General features: G+C 47.8%; 1 protein-coding gene across 1 annotated transcript; it reads left to right on the top strand.

Moving 5' to 3' along the window:
- Positions 1–9,909: 9,909 nt before the first annotated feature.
- Positions 9,910–26,371, top strand: AHCY (adenosylhomocysteinase). The gene is made up of 10 exons (XM_045528779.1): positions 9,910–10,085; positions 15,644–15,834; positions 17,060–17,135; positions 18,657–18,806; positions 19,682–19,794; positions 20,245–20,452; positions 20,543–20,630; positions 20,730–20,847; positions 22,091–22,285; positions 25,733–26,371. Exons 1-10 carry the CDS (start codon positions 10,058–10,060, stop codon positions 25,862–25,864), a joined length of 1,299 nt encoding a protein of 432 aa, XP_045384735.1. The 5' UTR covers positions 9,910–10,057; the 3' UTR covers positions 25,865–26,371.
- The last annotated feature ends 241 nt before the right edge of the window (positions 26,372–26,612 follow it).

The raw sequence follows: 26,612 nt of genomic DNA on the forward strand, positions 1-26,612 counted from the left end.
CCAGGACTGTGGGCTGAACCCCGGACACACCACAGCGTGGGCTCCGGAGCAGAGATTTGGGAACATTAATTCATTCCCAAATACTGTGTGCCAGGTACTGAGCTGGACATTGGAGATACAGCAGCTGGAAAAACCAGACAGGTTCCTGTCCCTTCTGGAGGTGTTGGGACAGACACATAATCAGACAATTTCGATATAATGATACCTAACCGCACCACACCACAGCCCCATTTTACAGGTGGAAAGATTGAGGCTCTGAGAGGGCACGCGGCGAGGAACATTCTCCTGTATTCTGAGTCTGGAGGGCTCCCCCAAGGGCAGAAGCGTGCTTGTGGGTGGGCGCAGGCAGCCCCTGGGACTCCCGACCCCCAGCAGAGCGGCCGGGGATGAGGATTCAGGGGAGGGCGGAACCCGGTACCAGGGTCTCTAAGAAGTCCCTCCCTATACTCCCGCCTAGCGGTGACATCCAGGCAGACTCAGGGGGTGTTTACACAGCCGTGGGGGCCTGAAAGGGAGGGGCGTGGGCAGGAGACACCGGGGATAGGGGTGGAGCAGTAGGGGGAGGTCTCCCCAGCACTGCACAATCCACCCCCATCCCCATCAGCTGGCGTCCTCAGCGTCTGGAGCCCGTGCCCCATCTCGCAGCCTCCTAATTAATCCAGAGTGGGACGCGGACCGCGGGGAGGGCGAGCGGGGATGCCAGAGCGCAGGCAGCGGGAGGGCCCCACGGCCAATGGGCGGGCTCCTGCCCTCCCCGCCCCTCTCCGCCCCTCCGCGCTCTGGACTCCGAGGCTGCAAAAGCAAACAAAGAAAGGGCAGGTGCAAAGGGCAGGAGGAGGCACCGTCCTGTGCCTGTGTCTCCCCAGAGGCGCCGCTGGAACTTGGACTTGGAGAAGGAGCATCAGACGGTTATTTGTCCACTGCAGATTTCACCGGAGTGGGCGGGGACCCCCTAGAAAGCACTGTTAGCATTTTCTTGTGCATCCAGTCTGCTTTATCTATGCTTTGCATATATAGGCAAATACCTGTTTATATATTCTTTTTTCTTTTTCCTTTTACACAAATAATAGCATACTAAGCACACTGTTCTGCAACGTTTCTTTTTTTTTTCTTCATTCAACACTCTGTCTTGAAGATAGGTCCATATTAGTAGATAAACATCCAGTTTTAAAAAAAAATGACTGCCTCAATATTCCACCATGTGGATTGTACCATTATTTATTTAACAAATGTTCTGTTGAAGGACATTTAGACTGTTTCCAATCTTTTGCTCTTAACGTCATTTCACTCACGTGTGCCTACATCTTTGGGGTAAATTCCTAGAAGTGGAACTGCTTGTTCAAAGGGTATGTGAGTTGGTAATCTTGTTAGTTATTACCAGAGTGTTCATGAAAGTTGTACCAATGTACAACCCAAAGCAATGGATGAGGAGGCCTGTTTCCCCACAGCCTCATTAACAGAGTGTGTTATGAAACTTTTTGATTTTTGTCCATCTGTTAGTAAACTTAAAAGCAAAATTGACTATTCCCTTTCCCCAAACCACATGAGGAGCCTGGACTTCTACCCCCACCTGGCAATAATAAGGCACCCCTCCCCCTGTGCTTCTTTTATTATTTCCTTTCCATGTTATAATGATAAAAGGGTCAATCCATCAAGAAGACTCAGGATCCTATATGTGTATGCATGAAACAACAGAGCTGCAAAATAATGTGCAGCAAAAACTGATAGATTAGTAAGGAGAAACAGATAAATCCAAAATTATGGTTGGAGACTTCCACACCTCTCTCAACAATCAATAAAATAACTAGACAGAAAATCAGCAAGGATCTAGAAAAACACAGCAACACCACTGACCAACAGTATCTAATTGACACATATAGTATACTCCACCCCCAAACAGTAGTATACACATTCATTTCAAGTGCCCAAAGAACATATACCAAGATTGACCTCACCTTGTGTCATTAAACAAATCTCAGCAAATAGAAAACAATTGAAATCATATAGAGTGTGCTCTTTGAATGCAAAGGAATCAAATTAGAAATCAGTAACAGAAAGATAACAAAAAAATCTCCAAACTCTTGGAAACTAAGCAACACACTTCTAAATAGTCCACATGTCAAAAAGAAAGTCTAAAGGGAAATTTAAAAATACACTGAACTGAATGAAAATGGGAATATGACATATTAAACTAAAGCAGTGCTGAGAGGAAATTCTATGGCACCAAATACATACATTAGAAAAGTCTTTAATGGGCACTTAGGTTGACAGAAAAAAAGAAGAAGAAAAGTTTCAAATCGATAATCTAAGCTCCAACCTCAAGAACAGAGAAAAAACAAAGCAAAACAAACCCAAAGCAAACAGAAGGAAGGAAATAATAAAGAGCAGAAATCAATGAAGTTGAAAACAAAATAGAGAAATTCAGTGAAACAAAGAGCCAGTTCTTTGAAAAGATCAACAAAATTGACAAACCTCTAGGAAGACTGACAAAGAAAAAATAGGAAAGACACAAATTACCAGTATCAGGAATGAGACAGGGATATCACTTGCAGACTCTACATCAAGAGGGTAATAAGGGAACACTACAAACAATTCTACACACATAAATTTGACAATCTCAACAAGATGAACCACTCCTTGAAAAAAGGATGCAAGTCTGCTTTAAAAAATATATATGTATATATACACACATATATTTATTTAAATGTTTCTTTTGAGAAAGAGATAGGGTCTCAATATGTTGCCCAGGCTAGAGTGAAGTGGCTATGCACAGGAGTTTTGACACACTTCACTTTCAACCAGGGCAGTTCATCCCTCCTTCAGAAACTTTGTGATTTCCCCCCGCTACTCCTAGGAGGCCATCATATTGCTGCCCAGCTTAGTGTGGATACTTGATGGGCATAGCACACTACAGCCCTGAACTCCTGGGCTTAAGTGATCTCTTGCCTTAGCCTCTGCAGTAGCTGGCACTACAGGTGCACGCCACCACGCCTGACTGATTTTTCTATTTTTTGTAGAGATGGGGTCTTGCTCTTGTTCAGGTGGTCTCGAACTCCTGAGCTCAAGCAATCTTCCCGCCTTGGCCTCCCAGAGTGCTAAGATTACAGGTATGAGCCACCACGTCTGGCCAGGAGAATAGTATCTTGAGAGAGTCTTGCTAGTGCCTTTAAAGTATGTGGTCAGCCTGGGCAACATAGCAAGACCCCATCTCTAGGAAAAATTTAAAAATTAGTGTGAGCCACCACACTCAGCAAGGTTTAATATTTTAAAACCAATCAATATAATCCACCGTATTAATAGTCTAAAGAAGCCTGATAGGTGCTCACACCTATAATACCACACTTTGGGAGACCGAGGCAGGAGGATCACTGGAGGCCAGGAGTTCAAGACCAGCCTGGACAATATAGTAAGACCCCTTATCTCTACAAAAAAATTTAAAAATCAGTGGTGTGGTGGTGTGTGCCTATAGTCTTAGCTACTCAGGAGGCTGAGGCAGGAGGATTGCTTAAGCCCAGGATTTCAAGATTACAGTGAGCTGTGATCACACCACTGCATTCCAGCCTAAGTGAGACAGTGAGGTCCTGTCTTTACTTTTTTTAATTGATTTTTATTTTTTTTAGCACACAGATGATCATTGAGTACTATCTTTAAATAAATAGTCTAAAGAAGAAAAATCACATGATATCAATTGATATCATAAAAAGTATATGACAAGTTCATGATTTAAAAAAACACTCAAAGGATAGGAATAGAGGGGCACTTTATCAATTTGAGAAAGAGCATCTACAAAAAAATCTATGGCTGGGAGAAAATATTTGTGAACTATGAGTCCCATTTGACAAGAGACTAATAACTAGAATATACAAAGAGCTCCAACAACTCAATAGGAAAAATATCAAATAATCTGATTAAAAATTGGGCAAAGGATCTGAATAGACATTTCTCAAAAGAAGACATATAAATGGCCAATAGGTATATGAAAAAGTGCTCAACATCATTCATCATCAGAGAAATGCAAATCAAAACTGCAATGAGATATCATCTCACCCCAGTTAAAATGGCTTTTATCAAAAAGACAAACAATCACAAATATTGGTGAGGATGTGGAGAAAGGGGAACCCTCGTACACTGTTGGTGGGAATATAAATTAGTGCAACCACTATGTAGAACAGTATGGAGGTTCCTCAAAAACCTGAAAATAGTACTCCATATGACCCAGCAATCCCAGTGCTGGGTATGCATCCAAAGGAGGGGAATTCAGTATATTGAAAAGATACCTGCACTCCCATGTTTACTGCAGCACTATGACAATGGCCAAGATTTGTAATCAACCTAAGTGTCCATCATCAGATGAATAGATAAAGAAATTGTGATACATATACACAATGGAATATTATTCAGGCACAAAAAAGAATTGAAATCCTACCATTTGCAACAATATGGATGGAACTGGAGAACATTATGTTAAGTGAAATAAGTCAAGCATAGAAAGACAAATCTCGCATGTTCTCACTCGTATGTGGGAGCCAAACATTAAAATCAATTGATTTCATGGAGACAGAGCATAAAATGATGGTTACCAGAGGCTGGGAAAGGTAGTGGGGAGGGAGGGATAAAGTGGGGATGGTTAATGGGTGCAAAAATATAGTTAGGTAATTAGATAGATATATTTGGTTACGCTAACACTATCCACTACACACCACAATGCACTGTAGTGTGCTGAAAGGGCTGAGTAAAGCTCTGCTGCCCACCCCTCTCTCAAGCCCCGAGGACCCCCCTACCCTCAGGAAGTCTTTGCTACCTCACATGGCATTGGCCCTCAGACAGGTCAGACCTACAGACCAAGCAAGGGTGCCAGTGTCGATACACTTACTACATAGTAGAAGGATTCAATTCCTTTTTCATTTTTAGTATAAAAAATGAATAAGGTCAGGTGCAGTGGCATGCACCTGTAGTCTCAGCTACTCAGGAGGCTGAGGCAGGAGGATCCCTTGAGTCCAGCAGTTCAAGGCCAGCTGGGAAAACATAGTGAGATCCTGTCTCTAACTTTAAAAAATGAATAGAAATAGAAGATATAGTGTTTTCCTACTACATGTCAGTGGATGATCTTGTGATCATGCTGGCAAGGGTATACCCCACTTTATAGACCACTGCTCTAGGGACCAGGAAGCCAGTGAATAGTTTTAAGCAGGAGAAAGATATAGGCAGATTTGTGCTTTCAAAAGATCACTCTGGCTATAGGGTGGGAATAGAGGGGGCAGAGCTGGGCTGCATGCTTGGAGACCAGTGAGGAGGTTGGTGTAGTGGTCTAGGTGGGAGATGGCAAAGGATGGGATCAGGCCATTGACCTTAGGGTGGAGAGGAGGGGATGGATTTGAGCGCTGTTTTGATGATAAAATGGGCAGTTACCAGGTGAAGGGAAGTGCTAGCCAGCCAATGAAATGAAGCACATGGCTGGACGTGATGGCTCATGCCTATAATCCCAGCACTTTGGGAGGCCGAGGTGACAGGATCACTTGAGGGCAGGAATTCAAGACCAGCCTGGGAAACATACTGAGACCCCTTGTCTACAAAAATTAGCCAGGTGTAGTGGTGCATACTTGTAGTTCCAGCTACTCTAGAGGCTGAGGCAGGAGGATTACTTGAGCCCAGGAGTTGGAGGCTACAGTGAGCTATGATCGTACCACTGCACTCCAGACTGGGCAACAGAGCAAGACCTTGTCTTAAAAAAAAAAAAGAGGTAGTGGAAAGAGATAAGGGTGCCTATCTCTACCTCTTCTGTTTACCATTGTACTAGAGGTCTGGGTGTCAGGATTGGAAAATAAGAAACAAAGTTGTCATTATTGACAGATGATATGGTTGTGTACATAGTCAATACAAAAGAATTTATAGACAGGTAAGGGTTCAGTGAGGCTGCTAAAATAGATCAATCTTCTAAAATCAATTCATTTCTATACATTTGCCACAAATCTCTAAAAAATGAAAATTTAAAAAGACAAATTTAAAATAACACAAAAATCACCTAGGAGGAAATCTGACAAAATATATTTAGGAACTTCTTAAAAAAATTGTTTATTTATTTTGGAGATAGAGTCTTACTTTGTCACCCAGCCTCGAGTGCAGCGGCACAATAATAGCTCAATGTAACCTCAAACTTCTATTCAGGACCTTTATGGAGAACAATATAGAACTTTATTGAAAGTCATTAAAGAAGATATACATAAATGGAGAAAAACTATATATATACCAAGTGTATACCATGTTAATGGATTAGAATACCCAATGACATAAAGATTTCGATTCTCCCCTAAAATAATTTATTGATTAATATGGTTTCAGTAAAAATTCCAAAAAGCCTTTTTCCTCTAGAAATTGACAAGGTTATTCCAAAATTCTACGGATATGTAAACATCTAAGATAGCCAAGACATTCTTGAAAAAGAACAAGGTGGGGGACTTCCCTAGATATCAAGATATCAAGATTTATTATAAAGCTCTAGTAATTTCAACAGTGAAGGGTTAGCATAGACCAATGCCTCAGAATAGAGTAGAGAACCAAATTCAAGTATTCACAGACACTTAATCAATGACAGAGATGGCACTGCAGGTACCTGGGGCAAGGATGCACTATTCATTAAGTAGTGCTGGGACAAATGTTTATCCATTCGGGGAAAAATGAAATAGAATTTCTACCTCACACCATATACGCATTTGAATTATAAAACTTTGAGATATTATAGAAGAAATTCTTTATGATCTTGGGGTTCCTAAAACAGTACAAAAACTCCCACTAACTCTAAAAGACAAAATTGATAAATTCGACTGCATTAAAACAAAGAATTCGTATTCATCAAAAAATAACATATAGAAGGTGACAAAACAAACGGCAAACTTGGAGAAGATATTTGCAACACGTATAATTAGCAAAAGACTAGTATACAGAATATGTAGAGCATTCCTATTAATTGACAAGAAAAAACAAACCACCTATTTTTAAATGGGTGAAGACATCAATGGAACTTTTACAAAGAGAGATTTGAGAATCTTCTCATAGAGGAAAGATAGGTTATAACACATGAATAGATGCTTAACCTCATTAGTAGAGAAATGCGAATTAAAACCATAATGGAATACCATTTTATACCCACCAGATTGGCAAAAAATTAAAATTCGATAATAGGAAGTGCTAGTAAGGACATAGAACAACAAGAATTTTTATCCACTGTTGGTGGTAGTATAGACTGATGCAACCACTTTGGAAAACAGTTTCATATTACCTTGTTAAGTTGGACATGAGCATACCCTATGATCGAGCAATTCAACTCCTAGATATATATACACACAAGAATGTTAGAGCATTATTGTTTGTAGTAGCAAAAAACTGAAACAACCCAATGTCCACCAATAGCAGATTGTATAAACTGTGATATATTCATTCAGTGAATTATTACAGAAATGAAAATAAACGAACCACAGCTACAGCATCTATGCGAATGACTTTCAAAAATAATGTTGAGAGAGAAAAGCAAGTTGCAGACAAATATATACAATACAATTTCTTTTATACAAAGGCAAAAAAACAGTCAAAACAAAACAATATATTGTTTAGGGATAGTCATATAGGTAGAAAAACCCATTAAGAAAAGCAAAGGAATGATTAAGACAAAAGTCATTGTTGCGGTAACTCTAGGGGTGTGGAGAAGAGGCATGTGATTGAGGAGGGACATAGGTGACTTCAGGGGTAAGGCGGTGTTTGATTCCATGGCACATGGGTCAATTGGATATAAGTGGTCACAGCAGCCAGAAGTGTGAGTGAGATGGCTCAGGAAGAGAGAGCAGAGTAAGAGGAAAAAGGAACATCGACCCTTGAAGGTGTTGGAGGAGGAGGAAGTGAGAGGAGAGTCAGGAAAGTGGGAGCCAAGAGCAGTGGTTTGCAGAGGGGAGGTGGGTTGGGATGCAGGCAGAGGCACACCAGTAATATCCCCGCCAGGTTCCCTGATGACCTTGGCTGGAGCAGTTTCAGTGGAGGCCTTGGGGGTGGAGACCACACAGCTGAGGACTGAACAGGAGATGAGGAAGTGCAGACCCAGTACAAGGACAACCCTGAAAAAGTTTGAGAAGGGGAGGAAGGAGATGGGAGGGTCAGGGTAGAGATGGGATGACTTGGGGTGCAGATGGGGGTGGTATAAGGGGGTGGATAAATTCCTTGAGAAATGTAAAAGGGTCTTCAGGTGGCCAATTACAACCAGAAAGAGATACATTTTCACACTCATCAGTCCAACAAAACCTTATGTTAGATGAGGTGTGACACGGATGTGGATCAACCAGCCCTCCCAGGCACTGCTGAGAGAGTAAATGGTAAAACTACCTTGGAAAGCAATTGGCAATATCTAGGAAAGTTAAAGATGTAACTTCAGCCCAGAAACTCCACCCCTAGATACACTTATGCCCCAGAGAAACCCCCTCCTGGGCACCAGGAGACAAGTAAAGAAATGTTCATTGCTGCATCTATGCAATAGCCACAAGCTGTGTACCGCCTGCACATTAGCTAAACAGGACAACAGATAAATCATGGTACGTATACAGTAAAATACAGTCAGCCTCTGCATCAACAGCTTCTGCATCCATGGATTCAACCAAACTCACAATGAAAATATTCAATAAAAATAATACAAATTAAAAACACAATATAACAGCTATTTACATAGCATTTACATTTTATTAGGTATTATTAATAATCTCGAGATGATTTAAAGTACACAGGAAGGTGTGCATAGGATCTATGCAAATACTACCCTGTTCTACATTAATAGAAGGGACTTGAGCATAGGCAGATTTTGGCATCCACGGGGGTCTTAGAACCGATTCCCCCCACACCTGGGGATAACTGAACTATACAGCAGCAAAAGTGAATGCACTCAAGCTACACGCATAACTCACAAATATAATGCTGACAGAAAATGGCAAGTTGCAGAAGGGTAAGTACGGTTGATATTTATGTCAACCTAAAAGGAAGAGACTGAAGAACAAAATATGACCTCAAGAGTTTACTTGAGCCAAAGTGAGGACAGCTGCCTGGAAGGCACAGACCCGAAAAACCTTAGATAAGAGCTCAGTTTGGCCTTTGTTACAAGCAGGCTTTTAAAGGCAAAAAGGAGGGACAGGGAGTGGGCCAATACAAAGTTGTTTGTCAGGAATTCTCATTGGTTTACAGAAGTATCATCGATTAGTGATTGGCTATACATTCTTAAGTGTCCAGGGCAGTGTGGCATTATTAGGTTAATTTATAGCTACTAGGGACAATAGCAAACAGATTAAGGAGATGAATACACAGCTCAAAGGTGGGAGTATGACCTGATTGCTGGCTCATTTTAATGTCTTTTCTGATAATTTAAAAAGACTCATTCCTCAGATAAAAGTTATTTTCTTTTCTCATTTATATAGAGGTTTTAAACACAGAAAGAACTTTAAGAATTGTTTAATGAGGTACACATACGTAATAAAAGTATAAATAAATGCATGCAGATTTGCCTAAACTCAGGGTAGTGGTTACTTGGAGGAGGGGGAAGGTCGGGGATGTGCTAGGTATCTAACATACAGCAACTTTCTTAGAATCTGTGTGGTGAGTGTCATTTGGTCCGTTTTACAGATGAGTAAACTGAGGCTGAACGAAGTGAACTGGCTGGAATTTCAGTTCCGCTTGGTTTTGACACAGAATTCACTGGCTGAACAAATGAAAGACCCGCTTGGGTTCGCTCTCCCGGCTCTCCCCGCACGCCCTTCCGGACCGTCGCCGGAGGTCTGCCGGTGCCCGGGGGAACTTCTGACGCCGCTCAGCCCGGGGGAAGTCGGTTCCGGCCCCGCCCCCGTGCGTTGGGCCCCGCCCCGGACGGCTCAGCCCCGGCGGGGCTCATGAATATGCAAGCACGGGGGAGATATTTAAAGGCGCCGGCGCCACACGCAGATCCCTGCCCGGCGCCGCCCGCCCGGTTCCGTGCCCTGCGCGAGGCCCGCCTCCTGCACCCGTGTCCATCACTGCGTGCGGAAGCACTGCCAGCATGTCTGACAAACTGCCCTACAAAGTCGGTGAGTTCCAGGGCTTGCAGCCGGCAGGGCCCCCTCCACACCGGCCTGAGGTGTGTTGGGGGCGGCGGCTGCAGGGCCCACCCCGGGCGCTGAGGAACCCCGCGACTCGCAGGCTCGGCGGGTTCATGGCCGCGCGAGGCCACCTGGAGGTTGGAGTTCACGCGCCGCCGCGAGCCGGTCGTCGGAGGCGGCCGCGGACTGCAAGTCCCAGAGTGCCCCGCGACGCTCCGTGCCGCCGCGCGGGCTGCGGAGCCGGGAGCAGACGGCCTGTCCGCGGGCCACGGGTGGGGAGGGCGAGCCTGGCTGCAGCCTGCCCCCAGGGGCCCGGGTCCTGCCTCCCGGCCTGGACCACACCCCGGCCAGCTGAGTGGTCCCGGACTGGGCCTCCTGCAGGGCAGGCGAGCGCTCGAAAGCCGCGAAAGGCGTGTGAGGGGAGGCCTGGAAAGCCCTCCGAGGCCGGCACTGGTCCGCGCACCGGGGGCTTTGGGCTAGTAGTCACTCAACAGGGACAGCCGTGCAGAGAATCTCCACGAAAATTTGGAAAAATGGTGCTGTCCTACGGATTGAACTCTGACATACTGATAGTTAACGTTTATTGAGCGTTTACTGTGGGATGGGCACTGCCTTCTAGCTTTATTCTAGACTAATTCATTTTATTCTCCTGGTTCTCTGGGAGGACTGTTCTCATTTTACAGTGAGAATCCTGAGACGCAGTGGTAACTTGCCCACAATCTTAACAGCTAGTAGGTGGTGGAGCGTCTAGACCTCTGAGCACACCCTTTTCACCATGTGTACAAGTGAATAAACTTGGAACAACTTTAATTTTTTAGCAAAAACTAGTTCAGTCTGGCTAGCAGCTTTTAAAGTAACTTCAAGACACCACTAAACCTGGAGAAAGGCACCAGCATTTATGGAGTGCTTGCTGTGTATCTGGAGATATGCGTGTGTTTACAGGATAGTCTTTATGGAGATAGATGTTAGCCCGTTATACCCAGGAAAAAGCTGACATCCTGAGAGGAGGTGACTTGCAAAGATGTTGAAAATTGCTCAAGTAGCCACCAGAGTAGACTGTTGTCCCCATTGTGTGGATGATGAAACTGAAGCCCAGAAAGGTTAAGTCAAGGTCACATCAGTAGTGGAGGTGGAATGGGGGCTTGTCATACTGTGGAGAGAGGGTGGGCCAGGGTTGGGGGCATTGGGTTGTGTGCGTGGAGATAAGGCTGGATTTGGAAGTAGGGGAGCGTGGCTTGGTGAGGATGGAGGAAGGAAGCCTCCTTCAAGGAGGGCCTGCTGGGCCACACCTTGCCCATGTGGCATCTTCTTTAATCCTCAGAGCACATAATCAAGGTTAAGGATGATTATCCTCACTTTAAAGGTGAAGAAGCAGGGTTAGAGAAGGTCTTGCCCTTCGTCTTGGCTTGTCCTGGGAGATGTGTTCGTTTGACTTCTGCAAGTTCTCAGCTCCAGCTCTCCTGGGCACCAACAGCTCCAGAGTTTGGAGCACTAGCTCTTCCTGCGCCCTTGCAGTTGAGGGTCCCCTGGAAAACCACTGGGCTGGCACAGCTGCCATGAGGGCATTGAAGGAGTTATTTTTAGCCCGAGGGACATGTGATGGTGGAGGAGAGGGTAGAGCTTAGCAGGACAGGACAAAACCTATTGTCTCATACAGCCTTTAGCCCCACCTGGCCACCAGTTCCACCTCTGCCATTGACTGGCTGTGGAACCTGGGGCAAACTCCTCTCTGGGTCCTTTCCTCATTGGTAAACGCTAAGAGTTGGACTAGGTCAGATTTGTGTCAATTTTTGCCACCTCTGTCACGTGCCAGCCCCATCTCATTCAGTACTGACAGCAGATATGGTCAGCAAACATTTGCTGACCCCTTCTCTGTGCCAGGCTCTGCTGGACACTGAGAAACAAAGGTGACCCAAGGATGGGATGGGACAGACGTGAATACAGATAATATAGTGTTGTCTCTGTTTTATGTGACCAGATCTGCCACTTCTCTACCTCCAAGGTCACCACCCCAGTTCTGGTCTCATATAGGTCTGTCTCCCTGGGTCTCTTATTCCACAGATTTAGGCAGGAGCCAATGGGGTCTTTTCAAAACACAAATCTGGACTTTGAATGATACCCTCTTAAAACTCTAGGCTTCCCACTGCACTGGGAGTAAACTGCTTACTCGTCTTACTCCCTCTATTTGAGTCACCCTGGCCCACTCTCTTCCTTTAGTGGGAACCCTGTTTCCAGGGTTTTTTTGAGCACCTACTGTGTGCCAGGTACTGTATTAGGTACTTGGGAGGAGCTGTGCAGACTGAGAGCTGCTTGGGTTAAAGCTCTGAGATGAGAATGAGTTAGCTTGTCTGAAGACAGGAGGTCTGTGTGCTCAGGGGCCAGGTGAGGAGTGGGATTTTATTCATGGGTTAGGGGAAGCCACTGGAGGTTTGTTTGTTTACTTTAGTAGAAGAGTAGAGGTCCCATAACTTAAATTCTTTAAGCTTGCCCCCTCTGGCTGCTGTGGGGAGAATGGTATGTGGGAGCAGGGGGACCAGTGAAGAGACTGCATTAGTGACCAACTGAGAAGTGGCAGTTTACACGAGGGTGGTGAGATGCAGTTGGATTGCATGTATGTTTGGGATATTGAGCCAAAAACGTGCTGATGGAAGTGAAAGGGGGAAAAGAGGAATCAAGAAGTCATACACAAGTTTTTGGCCAGAGTAGCTGCTTGGATGGTGGTTTCATTTCCTAAAATGGGAAGATTGGTGGAGTAAGGTAAGGGTGGGGCCAGTAGTCATGAGGGCTCAAACTTGATACATAATAGATTAATAGATTCATTGGACAGCCAAGTGGAGGTGCTGAGTAGGCAGTTGGATTATATGAGTCTCAAGTTCAGGGGGAAAGTTTGGGCTGGAGTAAAATACGTGGGAGTCATTGCTGTAGAGAAGGTATTTCAAGCCGTAAGACTGGATGAGCTCATCTGGTAAGAGTTAGAGAAGAGGGAGATGATAGAGCCCCGAGGGCTCCCAGACATTAGAGTCTATTAGATGAAGAGGAACCAGGAAGGTAGATGGAAAAGCGCAGGAGGACAAAGCCATAGAAGCCAAGTAAGGAAAGGGTTTCAGGAAGGAGAATTAATTAGTGGGGTCCATGCTGCTGGGAGAAACGTGAACACAGGTTATTGACCATCAGAGGTGGGGATCAGGTGGGGGGCTTCCTACATCCTGACAAGAGCAGTTTCAGTGGAACAGTTAAGTCCTTGATGTGAAAGGATATACAATTGGCCCCCCATGGAGCAGGGACAGCTCATCTGTTTTAACAGAAAAGAATGCCTGGTCTATAGCTACAGGTGAGGAAGACTAGTGGATTCCACAGAGGGAAAGTGACCATGGTTCTGAATTCTTCTCAATGAATTGTGAAGTGAGGTTGTCAGTTGATAAGGAAAGGTGTTGGAGGTTTGGGGAGAGTAGAAAAGGAGAATAAATTTACTAGGAAACGTAATAGCATTGCTGCAATGTGCTATGTGTTCCTTTAGACTTATGGTCTTAATAAATGTGACCTCTTGGTGGGGTTGTGATTCTCCTCTTGCTTGGTTCAGTGGCATAGGTACAATGCAGGTTTTTGGGTTTAACTGGGGTGGAGTTTTGCCCAAGTGAGTTCTCAAAGGAACTGAGGGCAGAGGGGACAGTGGAAATTGGGTTAATGGATTAGAGGTTCTGACCTGACAGACCACAGCCATGTTGAGTTGGAGCTCTGGAGAGAGAGAACTGGAAAGATGGGACATGGCCAGAGTTAGTTGCTTGGAATCCAGATTTCCAAGGGAGAGTTATCATTGGTGATGGCCTGCCAGGGTAGGAGGGGTGGGGTGGAGGGTGGTGCTGTGAGGAAGGGGTTGTGTTGAGGTGCATTGGGAGTGGTCTCTCCCATGGGGGAGGAGTATTTCATCTCTGAAAATTGTTTAGATACACTGTAGGAAGCAGACTGACTTAGTCAGTTTTATTACTTATTATTTAATTCTTTTTTTCTTTTTTTTTTTTTTTTGAGACAGAGTCTCACTCTGTTGCCTGGGCTGGAGTGCCATGGTGTCAGCCTAGCTCACAGCAACCTCAAACTCCTGGGCTCAAGCAATCCTCCTGTCTCAGCCTCCCGAGTAGCTGGGACTACAGGCATGTGCCACCATGCTTGGCTAATTTTTTCTACATATTTTTAATTGTCTAGCTAATTTCTTTCTATTTTTAGTATCGATGGGGTCTTGCTCTTGCTCAGGCTGGTCTTGAACTCCTGAGCTCAAATGATCCACCCACCTCAGCCTCCCAGAGTGCTAGGATTTACAGGTGTGAGCCACCATGCCCGGACTATTTAATTCTTAAGTTACTAAATTTTCTGCAGGGTCCTTCTTTCCCTCTTTGCCTCCCACCCTCTACTTCCTTGGGTGATTGGCAGGATCTAAACTTCCGTAAAGATAAAAATCACCGTGAGTCCCAGGCTCCATCTTACACCTGTTGAATCTAATTTTCCAGGGGAGATTTACAAGCATGCCAGATGAATATCCCATACATCTGGCACATTTTCAAGCATTAACCTAGGGACTGACAGGAATGGACCAGTGTGGTAGGGGAGGGAGGAAGGTGAGATGATTAGAGGGAAGGGTATTGAGATAGTCAGGTAGCTTATAATGATATCCTTCTTTTCTGCCTGAGAATTTGGACAATTTTGAGACATTTTGAGTGGTAGATAAAGCCCCAAATATACCTTTTATTACTAATAACATTAAAGCCAGAGGATATAGATTAGTGTGAGAGTCAAATGATCTGCTAACTGAATCCCCAAATTCAGCAGTTACTCACCAGTTACAGGCAAGGCGAGCCTAGTAGGTCTCTATATGGAAGAGCAGAGAACATCCACTTCCTGCAGGTGGACAAGTAGGCCTTGCTTGCAAAAAGAACAGACAGCTGAACTGAGTGTGCTCAGTGTATTCCTCTCAGATTTACTAAGCAGACTAGCCCATTTCACCTTCCCTGGGGCAGAGAGAGGCCAAGAGTATCTATCAGTTATACTGATGAGTTCCCAACACGTAGAAAGAAGCATTTTCACATCTTCAAGGAGATCAAGGAACTGTGTTAAGTCCAAAGTATTAGAAAATATTTATGACCGTTGAAGCATCAAGATTGATGACTTGGAGAGCTAAAATCTTTAGGGAATGAGGGGTGATGTGGAGGTTGGTAGGCAGCAGCAGAAAGGAAGGGTGGTGGGAGGTATACAGTCTGATAGTTAATTTTCAAAGGGACACATCTCTGTGTTGTAACTTTCATGTCTCTTTGTGATTGTTTGATTAAATGTGTTCTCCCACAAGGCAGTAAGCTGCAGTTAGGCAGGGACCAGGTCTTTCTTGACTACCCAGGCTCCATAAACACTTGCTGAACGAGTGAGGGAATGCAGTGACAGATCGGTAAACCCCAGTGTTTCGAGTCCGCACGCGGATTGGGGTCCATACATGGTGACCATTTCGCTATTGGTGGGATGAGGCGGCTGACACATGGAACTCCCCCGGTTTTCCCCGCTAGCCGACATTGGCCTGGCCGACTGGGGACGCAGGGTCCTGAACATCGCGGAGAACGAGATGCCGGGCCTGATGCGCATGCGGGAGATGTACTCAGCCTCCAAGCCACTGAAGGGCTCCCGCATCGCCGGCTGCCTGCACATGACTGTGGAGACCGCCGTCCTCATTGAGACCCTCGTCGCCCTGGGTGCTGAGGTGAGGCCCACCGCTGTGTGACCTGAGCCAGTCCCCTGCCCCTCTAGGTTCAGCCAGGGAAGAAGCCGATTGGGGGCGGTGGGGAGAAGTTCAGGTATGGAGATGACCTCAGGCCCAGCAGGGCTCCTCCCTGTCACTTGGTCTTCCTCTCTGTTATCTCAGTGCTCCTGCCTTTCAGGGTGAATGTTCTTACGCAGATTTTTCTCCCTGACTACGAAGATGCGTTCTGACGCGGCCCAACATGTCGTCCTGACTGAGCTCCAGGAGGAAAAACTCAACCCCATTGGTCCAGTTAGGATTGGCTCTCATTGGCCCTTGTAGGGTCTTGCGCCTTTTCTGGACCAATCATGGCTGCTTGGAGGATTGCGTGCTCTGATTGGTTCAGCTTGGGTCATGTGTGTCAATGATTGACAGCTCTTCCAAGATCTCTGGGAATCAAGAAACAAGGTGGTTTCCTGGAGTGTTGGCAGGGCATGGCACCGGACGGCACAGCAGCCCTAACTGCAGTACTCTAGATCTCAGTACTTGCACCTTTTTCTTCAAAACATTCACTCTCCTGATGGTCTGATTTTATGACCTTAAATACTGCCTATATGGTGATGACTCCCAAATTTCTGTACTAGCCTGGACTTCTCCCTTGAACTCCAGACTTGCATATGCAGGTGCTGATGTGTCGTCTCCAGTTGGAGGTCTAGTGCACATCTCAAGCTGAACACGTCCAAACTCATGACTTTCTGCCCCCTCCTCTTCCCGAAGTCTTCCCCATATGAGTAAATGGAAACTCCAGCCTTCCAGGTTCTTTCAGTTCAAGAACATGGGGGTCATCCTTGATCTCCTTCTCTCTCACCCCAACAACTAATCCCTCAGCACATCCTGGTAGCTCAACCTTCAGAATATATCTAGCTTCCCTTCACTTCCGCTGCTACCATTATAGTACTATTTCTTATCTGGACTCTTCCTCAACAGCTTCTTTACTTGTCTTGTTGCTTTAGCCCTTTCCTTCTGCACAGCACCAGAGTGATGTTTTAAAACCTCAGTTGGATTTCATCACTTCTCCGGCTCCCATCCATTCACCCGGAGTCCCCAGCCTGTGGTCCTAGAGCTGGCTGGGTCTAGATTCCAAGCCTCTCACCCCTACCTCCACAGCTTTCCCCTATTCCTGTGCAGTGACCCTGGTGCTTCTGAGCTGTCAGTGACCACAGCCCTATTTTGCTGGCTCTTCCAGGTGCGGTGGTCCAGCTGCAACATCTTTTCCACCCAGGACCATGCAGCAGCTGCCATTGCCAAGGCCGGCATTCCAGGTGGGTCCTGCTTGCTGCTGGGTCATGTGGGATGTATGAAGGGGCTCTGCTTCTCTGTTTTTGTTACTAACTTCTATAGCAACAAGCTTCCTTATGGCAGGGAGAGGAGTCATGGCCACAAAGTCCTAGCCCAGTAAAACTTAGAAAAGAGCTGCTTTGTTCCAATGTCATCTAAAATCTTTATTGACCCAACTCAAGCCTTGTGACCAGGCGGGGGAGGATCTTATGGCTGGGAACCACAGGATGTAGAGGAGGAGAGGTTCCTTAAAGGATGGATGTGAGTCTGTTTCCAAAGAATTAGGAAGGGATATTGGGCAGGAGAAGAGCCCCAGAGGTTGGTTCATTGCCTACGGTATGGTGGTCTAGGGGCCCAGAGAAGGACCAGGACTGAAGAGAAAGGTCTTTGTAACAAGCTGCTGGGCACATGTCTGTCTGGGCTTGGGGAGAGGAGTGGTTAGATCTGACCTAGTGATTGAATAGGACATTCGAGATTCCATCTAACCAACCACAGGTGGAGGGGAGATACCTCCACAGACTGACCAGGGCTGAATGGCCATATCCCCCACTCCTCAGCCTTGGTTGGGCTTCATGGCCCTCTTCTGGGAAAAGCCTTGTTTTCAAGACCATTGTCTGTTCCACTTGGGGTCAGGGGCAGCTGGTTTGGCTTGGCTGGTGTCGTCTGCTCTCCGGAGGCTCCTGGGAGCCTCACACCCGTGTCCCAGTCAGACCACATGAAGGGAGGAGTGTAGGCTGGCAGGCAGTAGCCTTCAGATCTAGTGCCTACTCCGTAATGCCATGCTGGGGGACCGAGGTGCATCTCAGCCCCTTTCTGGGTGTCTGTAGGTAGTGACGATGGTAATGCCTGCTTCACAGGGTTTCTATAAGGAAAAATAAGCTGGGGCATGAAGCAGTTAGAGTAAAGTCTGGCACAGAGAAAGTACTCCATACACGGTAACTGCTATTAGTAATTTTTTGGCCAGACTTTGCCTGAAACTAGCCACCACGATGGCTGCTGGGCACTCAATCCTTTCAGTGCAATACAAACTCTGGATCCTGCCTCGTGGATACCGCTGAGGAGGAGGCATTGTGGGACCCACAGTGGCTGTAGGCATTGTGGGTGAGAGCCCTGGTCACTGTGGGTTGATGCCCCAGTCCTTGGGGCTCAGGCAGAAGATGGGAAAGGAAATAATTACTTCCCAATACCTATATCTGGGCAGCTGTACTTGGCCTCCGTCTCACTTAATCCATACTGTTGTGAGCCCATTTGTAAAGGAGAAAAGGGGTTCAGAGAGGTGAAGTGATTTGCCCGAGGTCACGCAACTTGTGAGTGGCAGAGCCAGAATTTGAACTCAGATCATTCCAGCTCCAAGTTGTGTTCTTACCACTGCTGAGTCCTCAAAGGGGCTGGAGGTGGCTGGGGCTGGGAATTGGGAAGGAGATAGTGTTGGCTCTGCCAGGGTCATTCCCTGGAGCAGGTACCGGTGGGGAAGGCCAGGCCCTGATGTGCCACTAATCCTCCAGTGTACGCCTGGAAGGGTGAGACGGACGAGGAGTACCTGTGGTGCATCGAGCAGACGCTGTACTTCAAGGATGGGCCCCTCAACATGATTTTGGACGATGGTGGTGACCTTACCAACCTCATCCACACCAAATACCCAGAGCTCCTGGCAGGTGAGCAGGGCAGGGCAGGTGGGCTGGTGCTGGCGGCCTGGATGGGGCCTGCTCGCCCACACGCAGGCAGCAGGCTTGGCAGGACTCCCAGTGCCTTGGGCAGCACAGTCTGTAGAAGACGGGCAGATAGCAGGCTCTGGCAGGCATGCTGGGGCCTAGCCTCCTGACCGCTGACAGTGTGAGGCTGGGGCAGCTGAGGGGGCCTGGCTGAGATGACAGCTCACAGGCAAGCATAGGGCCAGCTGGGAAGGAGCCAGCTTTATTCAAAGCAAGGCAGGGGGGTGAGTAGAGGGAGGAGGGAGTGCAGCGAGTGCAGTACAAAAGCCCTGGGGCAGGAAAGTGTGGACTATTCAGGAAATAGAAGGGAAGCCAACATGGCAGCAGTGAACAAAGGGATCCTTCAGTGAGACATATTATAGGATGTAGTTGGAGCTTTAGGGAAGGCCAGATGTATGAGGACTTGATAGACCAAAAGAAAAGAGTTTGGCTCGATTCTGAGAGCAAAGGGAAATAATTGGAGGGTTTTGAAAAGATTGAGAATACGCATGTTAAAAGTGACTGCTGGCTGCTGTGTGGAGGGTGGGTAGTGGCAAGACCAGGCGAGAGGTGAGAGGGCAGGGTCGAGGGCAGTGGCAGTGAAAACGGAGAAGTTGAGAGTTGCTGGGAGGCAGAATCGTCAGGCCTGGCCGTGGATTCCCGATGGAGGGTGTCAGGTGGCTCCTCCCTCATGCTGGCCTGGGTGACTGGGTAGACTGTGGTATCAGCCCGGAGACGGGAACCCAGAAAGAGGAATGGCCTTTAGGGGGCAAAGATGAGGACTTGGGGCGAGTTCAGGTGTGGCCTCCCTGAGGCTCATCCCTGCCCCTGTTTTTCAGGCATCCGGGGCATCTCTGAGGAGACCACAACTGGGGTCCACAATCTGTACAAGATGATGGCCAATGGGATCCTGAAGGTGCCTGCCATCAACGTCAACGACTCCGTCACCAAGGTGAGCCTGAGGGGCAGTGACAGCTGCAGCTCCCAGTGCAGCTCGGGAGTCGGCCCTGAAGGAGGCTGCCCAGGAGGGCTGCAGGCTGGGACACGAAGCCCTCATCTAAGGGGGACGGGGTTACAGATGGAGGGTAATGAGAGCATTAAAGAAGAGAGGGGCTACACGGGGCTTCAGAGCTGGGATTCAAGAGCTGCGTGGCTTTTGGTATGAAGAGCTTCAAAGTTAAGCAAATCGTTTGACTGGGCAATCTCTCCTAGTAATTGATCCCCGGAGAGCCTTCTAGATGAGCAGAGAAAGACTAGGCAGAAGGTCTCGGAGCTGATCAGGGGGATGGCTGTGTGGGGCATTGGCTGGCTGGGGGTCAGAGGGTGGTCAGCCCAGCTGGATGCTGTGGGCCCCAGGGCTGTGCCCGCCCCTATCGCCCCTTGTCCCCCCCTCTCCTTTCAGAGCAAGTTTGACAACCTCTATGGCTGCCGGGAGTCCCTCATAGATGGCATCAAACGAGCCACAGACGTGATGATCGCGGGCAAGGTGGCAGTGGTAGCAGGCTATGGCGATGTGGGCAAGGGCTGTGCCCAGGCCCTGAGGGGTTTCGGGGCCCGTGTCATCATCACAGAGATCGACCCCATCAACGCACTGCAGGCAGCCATGGAGGGTACGACAGGGTGAGGGTTGCTGTCAGCCACAGGGGCCAGAGGAGGGGAAAGGCCACCATAGATAACCCACTGCCACTGTCTCTACATAGGCTATGAGGTGACCACCATGGATGAGGCCTGTCAGGAGGGCAACATCTTTGTCACCACCACAGGCTGTGTTGACATCATCCTTGGCCGGTAGGTGCCAGATGGGGTCCAAGGGAGCAAGAGATGGAGGTGGGCCTGGGACTGCTCTTTGTCCCTGACAGTCTCCCTTGGGCTTGGGGCCCCCCACAGACACTTTGAGCAGATGCAGGATGATGCCATCGTGTGTAACATTGGACACTTCGACGTGGAGATTGATGTCAAGTGGCTCAACGAGAACGCTGTGGAGAAGGTGAACATCAAGCCCCAGGTGAGGAGGGGCACGCTGGGCCGGCCACCAAGGAGGGCAGCCGGGGAGATCTGTTGCACTCTGCCCAGCAGGATGGGAGGAGGAGGGCCTGGTTTCAGAGCCAGGCTTGAGGGGTCAGACTTTATCCAGAGGGCAGCCGGAATCCCTGATGGTGTTAGTCAGGTGAGCTGTACACATTGAGGTTGCTGTTTTAGAAAGATCGCTCTTACTACTGTGTGGAGGAGGAAAACAGTGGCAGGCAGGGAGAGGGAGGCTTTCAGAGGAGGGTCTTGCAGTCCCTGCAAGGGGCTTGGTTCAGGTGTGCATCAGTGGATGTGTACTGAATGAGGGCATGTTGGATGGGCATTGGAGACCTTTCCTTGGACTTGTTCTAGGCCTCTGGGAGCAGCTTGGAAATCTGGGCTTTTGGGGAAGTGTTTGGGAGGCAAGTGTGAGGGAGCAGGATGACAAGTGACAAGATGGCAGTGGGGAGAAAGCAAACTTGTGTGTTCAGGCAGCTGGGGAGGATGGAGGACTGGGATTCCACTTCACATTCACTCACTAAACCAAAAGTTCTCAACCTTGGCAGAGTCAGCCGGGAGCCACACCGTGCGCCACTTGAATAGGAATCTCTGGGAGTGAGGCCAAGGGTATCCCCATTTTGTTAAGCTTCTGAGGTGATTGCAACCTGCAGCCAAAGTTGAGCACCACGGCATTCAACCTTTACTAAGCTTTACTGAGCTGCATTCAGTTATTTGGTTACCAAGAACATTGGATCTGTCCTCAGGCTATCCAGACTCAAATTGTAGCCACTTCTTAGTGTGTGGCTCTGGACAAGTGACTTAACCCTGTAAACTTCATTTTCTTTATCTGTGAAATGGGGATGATAGCAGTACTAACATCACAGGGTTGTTTTTAGGATTAAATGTGATCGTTATATGTAAAGGATTTAATATGGGGCGCATGGTAATAATCATAATATTAGCTACTACTTACTGAGTACCTGCTATGTGCTTTACACGTGTCAACTCATTAAATTCTTACAGCAGACCTATGATGTCTGCAGCTCAGAGTTGCCTAATAAATATCAGCTACTATTAGTTGCTGTGCCAGGCCCCGTGCTGGAGGTCGTGCAGGGGCGGTACAGGCCCCTGTGGGCACAGTTGGAGGCAGGGAGGCCCGCTGGACGAGGGGGTAGGGTGTGGCGTGGTGGGCTGTGGAGCAGTGCCCCGCCAGCCCTCACTGTGGCTCTGCCCCCTTGCAGGTGGACCGCTACCGGCTGAAGAACGGGCGCCGCATCATCCTGCTGGCCGAGGGCCGGCTGGTCAACCTGGGTTGTGCCATGGGCCACCCCAGCTTCGTGATGAGCAACTCCTTTACCAACCAGGTGCTGGCACAGATTGAGCTATGGACCCACCCAGACAAGTACCCTGTCGGGGTTCACTTCCTGCCCAAAAAGGTGGGTACTCACCTCCATCTCAAGCCAAGGGTCCTGTGCTTCCCATGCAGGGCTTGCCAGAGTGTGTAGAGTGCTGGCCTGTCTACCTTCTTAGAGGTCCTCACGGGGTCCTCTACAGTGTAGAAATCTTTCTCCCCAATTGACAAAGGAGGAAACCATAGCTCAAAGTGGGGAAAGACTCCTTACAGCACACCCAGGGAGGCAGGTGAATCTCAGCCTCCCCACTTAGAGGCTGTGTAACTGGGGAAAATTATTTAACTTCTGTGCCTCCATTTCCTCACCTGTAAAATGAAGGTAATAGTACCTCCCTTAAGGATTGTGAGAATTTCCCTACATTGGGGTCACGAACCCATGTGCCCACAGGTAGGTATTAGGTAGTTAAATGAGGGAAGCAGGCTGGATGGGAGCTGAAGAGAGCATGTCCCAGGTAAAGGGGTGGCTGCCACTCACTTGTCACCACCTGGGAATCCAGGTCCACTGGACCAGGGCTTCTGACCTTTCCAGAGAAGGCAGATACCAAGATCTTTGTGAAATAATCAATTTTTTAACATAGGCAACTCATTACAGTTTTAAAAAACAACTGGGTAGGTCAACTTGGATATGTCTGTAAGCTGAGTGCTGTCTACAGGCTGCAGGTGTGTGGCCTTGGGATAAGGTGATGCATCACCAATCGTGGCATCTCACGTGCCCTGGGTGTGTGGTCGGCATAACTATGACTAGAGGTCCACTGACATCAAATCCAGTGCTCATCCTGACACCCTGTGCCGTCCACCCGTCCCTAGGGGTCAGCATTGCTACGTTTTAGTCCTGGCTCTTTTTGCACACAGATGAACTTTGCCACTTACCCTGTCTGGTCCTCAATTTCCCTAAATGGTAAGAGTAGCTCTTGCTCTTCCAGCCTTTGACTGCTGGAGAGGTTGTGATGGGGTCTTCAAACCACCCACCCACCCCTTGAAAGGCTGGTTCTGTCCATTGAGGAAAAAGTAGGAAAAGGTCTGGGGGTCTCCTCGAGGCCTGGGCATCTGCCCCCAGAGCCAACCAACCCCTTCTTCCTGGTCTCCCTGGGGCACTGTCTTGCTGGACCAAATGTTTTACCCATGAGGATTTCAAAGAGGTACCCTGTTCTGTGCAGCCAGGTCCCCAGGCTTGTTGTGGAATTAAAAAAAAAACTTTTCACTTGATCCCATCTCATCCCAGTTGGGTGAAATATGGCTGTGAATTTGGTGAGAAACTGGTCAGGCCTTTGAAATGAGGCCAGGGTTGGAAGTGAAAGAGGAAAAGATCTCACCTCTTGCCCTAGCACCCGGTCCCATCCTTACCTCCTTCCTCCATTGTTGCTAAGACATGGGAAGACAGAGCTCGGGGACAGGACATTCTTGGCTTCACACTGTACGTTGGCAAAGGATAACAACAGTTGGTTAACAACAATGACAGAGTAGCCACCATTTATTAAATTACCTACTTGCACTAATCACTCTGAATATCACTGATCTTTGTAACAGCCATCAGAGATAAATGATCCATCCTACAAATATGGAAACTAAGGTTTAAATATTGACTTGCTCTCACCAGCTGTTAAATATTAGGCCAGGAGTAGAACCCAGCTCTGTCCAAGCTGTTAACTATTATGACATGACACACTGCCTTCTGGTGTGGGAGTGGGAGAAGGAAAAGTTCTGGGCTAGTCCAGGCCACGAAAAAGGACAGTTCAGTGTGTACTCTGGCAGTTGGAGACTTCATCGTGCTTCTAGAACTGACATGGACTAGGGGCTGGGCTCTGGTCCTACCTTTGCCTGCCTCACTTGAGCACGTCATCACCTTCTCTAGGTTCTTCTCTTTATCTGTTAAATACAAGGTTAAACCCTGCCCTTCCTACTTCTTAGGGGTGTTCATGAGGCTCTAATGAGACAAGGGATATGAAAGTACCTGGGACTGTAAAAGCTCTCTGGGCTGGGTTGTGGCCAAAGGCTGTCAAGCCATCATGGGAGGGGATTTGGGGTCCTAAGGGATAGGGTACAGAGAGGCCCCACCCAGAGCCAGAAGCTGAGAAAGTCAGAGCTACACCCAGAGTTGACCATCTTTAAGTGTGGCCTCTTGGCCTTCTTCTCAGCTCCTTTTATGTGTGTCATCACTGGTCAGAGGTAGGGGCTTGCTTTATCCAACCCCAGCCTTTGTCCTCCTTGGTTTCCGTTTGATCTCTTCAAAGCTGCCCTAGAGACCATAAGCTGGGGTGCTTGAGACACGTTTTGGGGCTTTGGAGCCTGATGGCCCTGGATTCAAATCCTAGTTCTGCTAGTCTCTAGCTGTGTGACCTTGGGCAAGTCATTCTGCCTTTCTGAGCATTGATTTCCTCCTGTGTAAAAGGACGGTGACAGTTCTTTTAGTCAAGATCCATTTGGTGGCAAGTGGTAAAAACCCTGTTCAAACCAGTGTATTAGTTATCTATTACCGTATAACAATTTAACCCTCAAACTGACTGCCTTAATACAATGAACATATATTATCTCAGTTTCTGAGAGTCAGGAATTTTGAGATCAGCTTAGCTGGCCGATTCTGACTCAGGGTCTGTCATGAGGTTGCAGTCAAGATTTCTGCCAGGGCTGAAGTCATCTGAGGACTTGACTGGGGCTGGAAGACTCTCTTCACATCACTGTTGACAGGAGTCTCAGTTCCTTGCCTGTGGACCTCTCTCTAGGGCTGCTTACGTGTCCTCACCAGATAGCAGCTGGCTTCCCCCAGAGTAAGTGATCCAGGGAAGAGCAGGGAGGAAGCCACAGTGCCTCTTGTGACCTGTGTCCAAAGTCACACACGATCACTTCTGCTTTATTCTGTTCATTAGAAATGAGTCACTTAAGCGGGGGAGGGAGGAAGAATTAGGCTCTACCTTTTGAAGGCAGGAGTATCAAAGAACTTATGGATATATTTTAATCAAAAAAGGAACTGTATTGGCTGTATAATGGAGAAGTCTAGGATTCAGATACCAGATCCAGGATTCAGTGTTATCATAGCTGTCTTTATCTGTCGGCTCTTCTCTCTACATTCATTTCACCTGTCAGGTAAGACCAATACCCTTCCCTGTTTAGGAATCCCAGTGGAATTGGAGCACCCCTGTCTCTATGTGGAAAATATGTCCTGTCTATAGGTAAATTCCAGAGAGACATTTTGGTTAGCTGCTTGGGTTGGTGGAGGATGAGGAAGGAGATGTAATTGATGGGCCCACCTGGGCTGCTTGGTGGGGTGGATTGGCATGGTTCACTCTTGAAGAGGAGCTGGGCAGCCAAAACAACACATTCACTGCAGCTGGCTGTGAGGATGGAATGAGGTAATGTGGGTAACACACATGGCAGATACCACAGCAGAACCATTTTTGCCTCTGCTGGCGCCTGGATGGAGTTAAGGGGTCCCGGAGCATGACGCTGATTCCAGGTCTTCTGTGTTTCTCCCCAGCTGGATGAGGCAGTGGCCGAAGCCCACCTGGCCAAGCTGAACGTGAAGCTGACCAAGCTGACTGAGAAGCAGGCCAAGTACCTGGGCATGTCCCGTGATGGCCCCTTCAAGCCTGACCACTACCGCTACTGAGAGCCAGGCCTGCCCTTCAGCTTCCAGCCGCTGCCCTCGCCCAGGCCCTACTTCTCCTCCGCAACAGCAAATGGCACCAACTTTGCGATTGGTTTGTCAGTGTCTCCCCCATCGACTCCCTGGGGCTGGTTACTCAGTCTGTGGCCTCTGCCGTGTCCCTTAACGGTTCCAAGTGTGGCAGGGGGAGTTGAGAGGCCTCTCCTCAAGGGCTGGTCACGATGGAGGTACAAGAGAGACATCCACAGGAAACCATGAGCTAAGGGTCTTGGAACTGCTCACTAAGTCAGTCCTTCTCTAGGCTGGAAGTTGGTAGGGGTGGTCACAAAGCCCATGTGTTTTATCATCTAGGCTTTCACCTGGCCTATGGACTTATTCTACCCATGTGCTTGGTTTACAGGTTAACTAGTCCCTTAGTCCATGACAGATGAGAATGAGCTTTATTTTTTTATTTTTTATTTTTTTGAGACAGAGTCTTGCTCTGTCTCCCAGGCTAGAGTACAGTGGTGTCAGCCTAGCTCACAGCAACCTCAAACTCCTGGGCTCAAGTGATCCTCCTGCCTCAGCCTCCCGAGTACTTGGGACTACAGGCACACACCACCACACCCAGCTAATTTTTCTATTTTTTGTAGAGATGGGGTCTTACTCTTGCTCGGGCTGGTCTCCAACTCCTGGCCTCAAGTGATCCTCCCACTTTGGCCTCCCAAAGTGCATGGATTATAGGTGTGAGCCACTGTGCTTGGCCTGAGAA

The sequence above is a fragment of the Lemur catta genome, chromosome 17, assembly GCF_020740605.2.
Source record: "Lemur catta isolate mLemCat1 chromosome 17, mLemCat1.pri, whole genome shotgun sequence".
Classification (NCBI taxonomy): domain Eukaryota; kingdom Metazoa; phylum Chordata; class Mammalia; order Primates; family Lemuridae; genus Lemur; species Lemur catta.

Coding starts and splice junctions, on each gene's coding strand:
- AHCY (XM_045528779.1), top strand. CDS start 10,058: ATGTCTGACAAACTGCCCTACAAAGTCG. Junction 10,086..15,643: donor CAAACTGCCCTACAAAGTCG/GTGAGTTCCAGG, acceptor TTTCCCCGCTAG/CCGACATTGGCCTGGCCGAC. Junction 15,835..17,059: donor TCGTCGCCCTGGGTGCTGAG/GTGAGGCCCACC, acceptor TGGCTCTTCCAG/GTGCGGTGGTCCAGCTGCAA.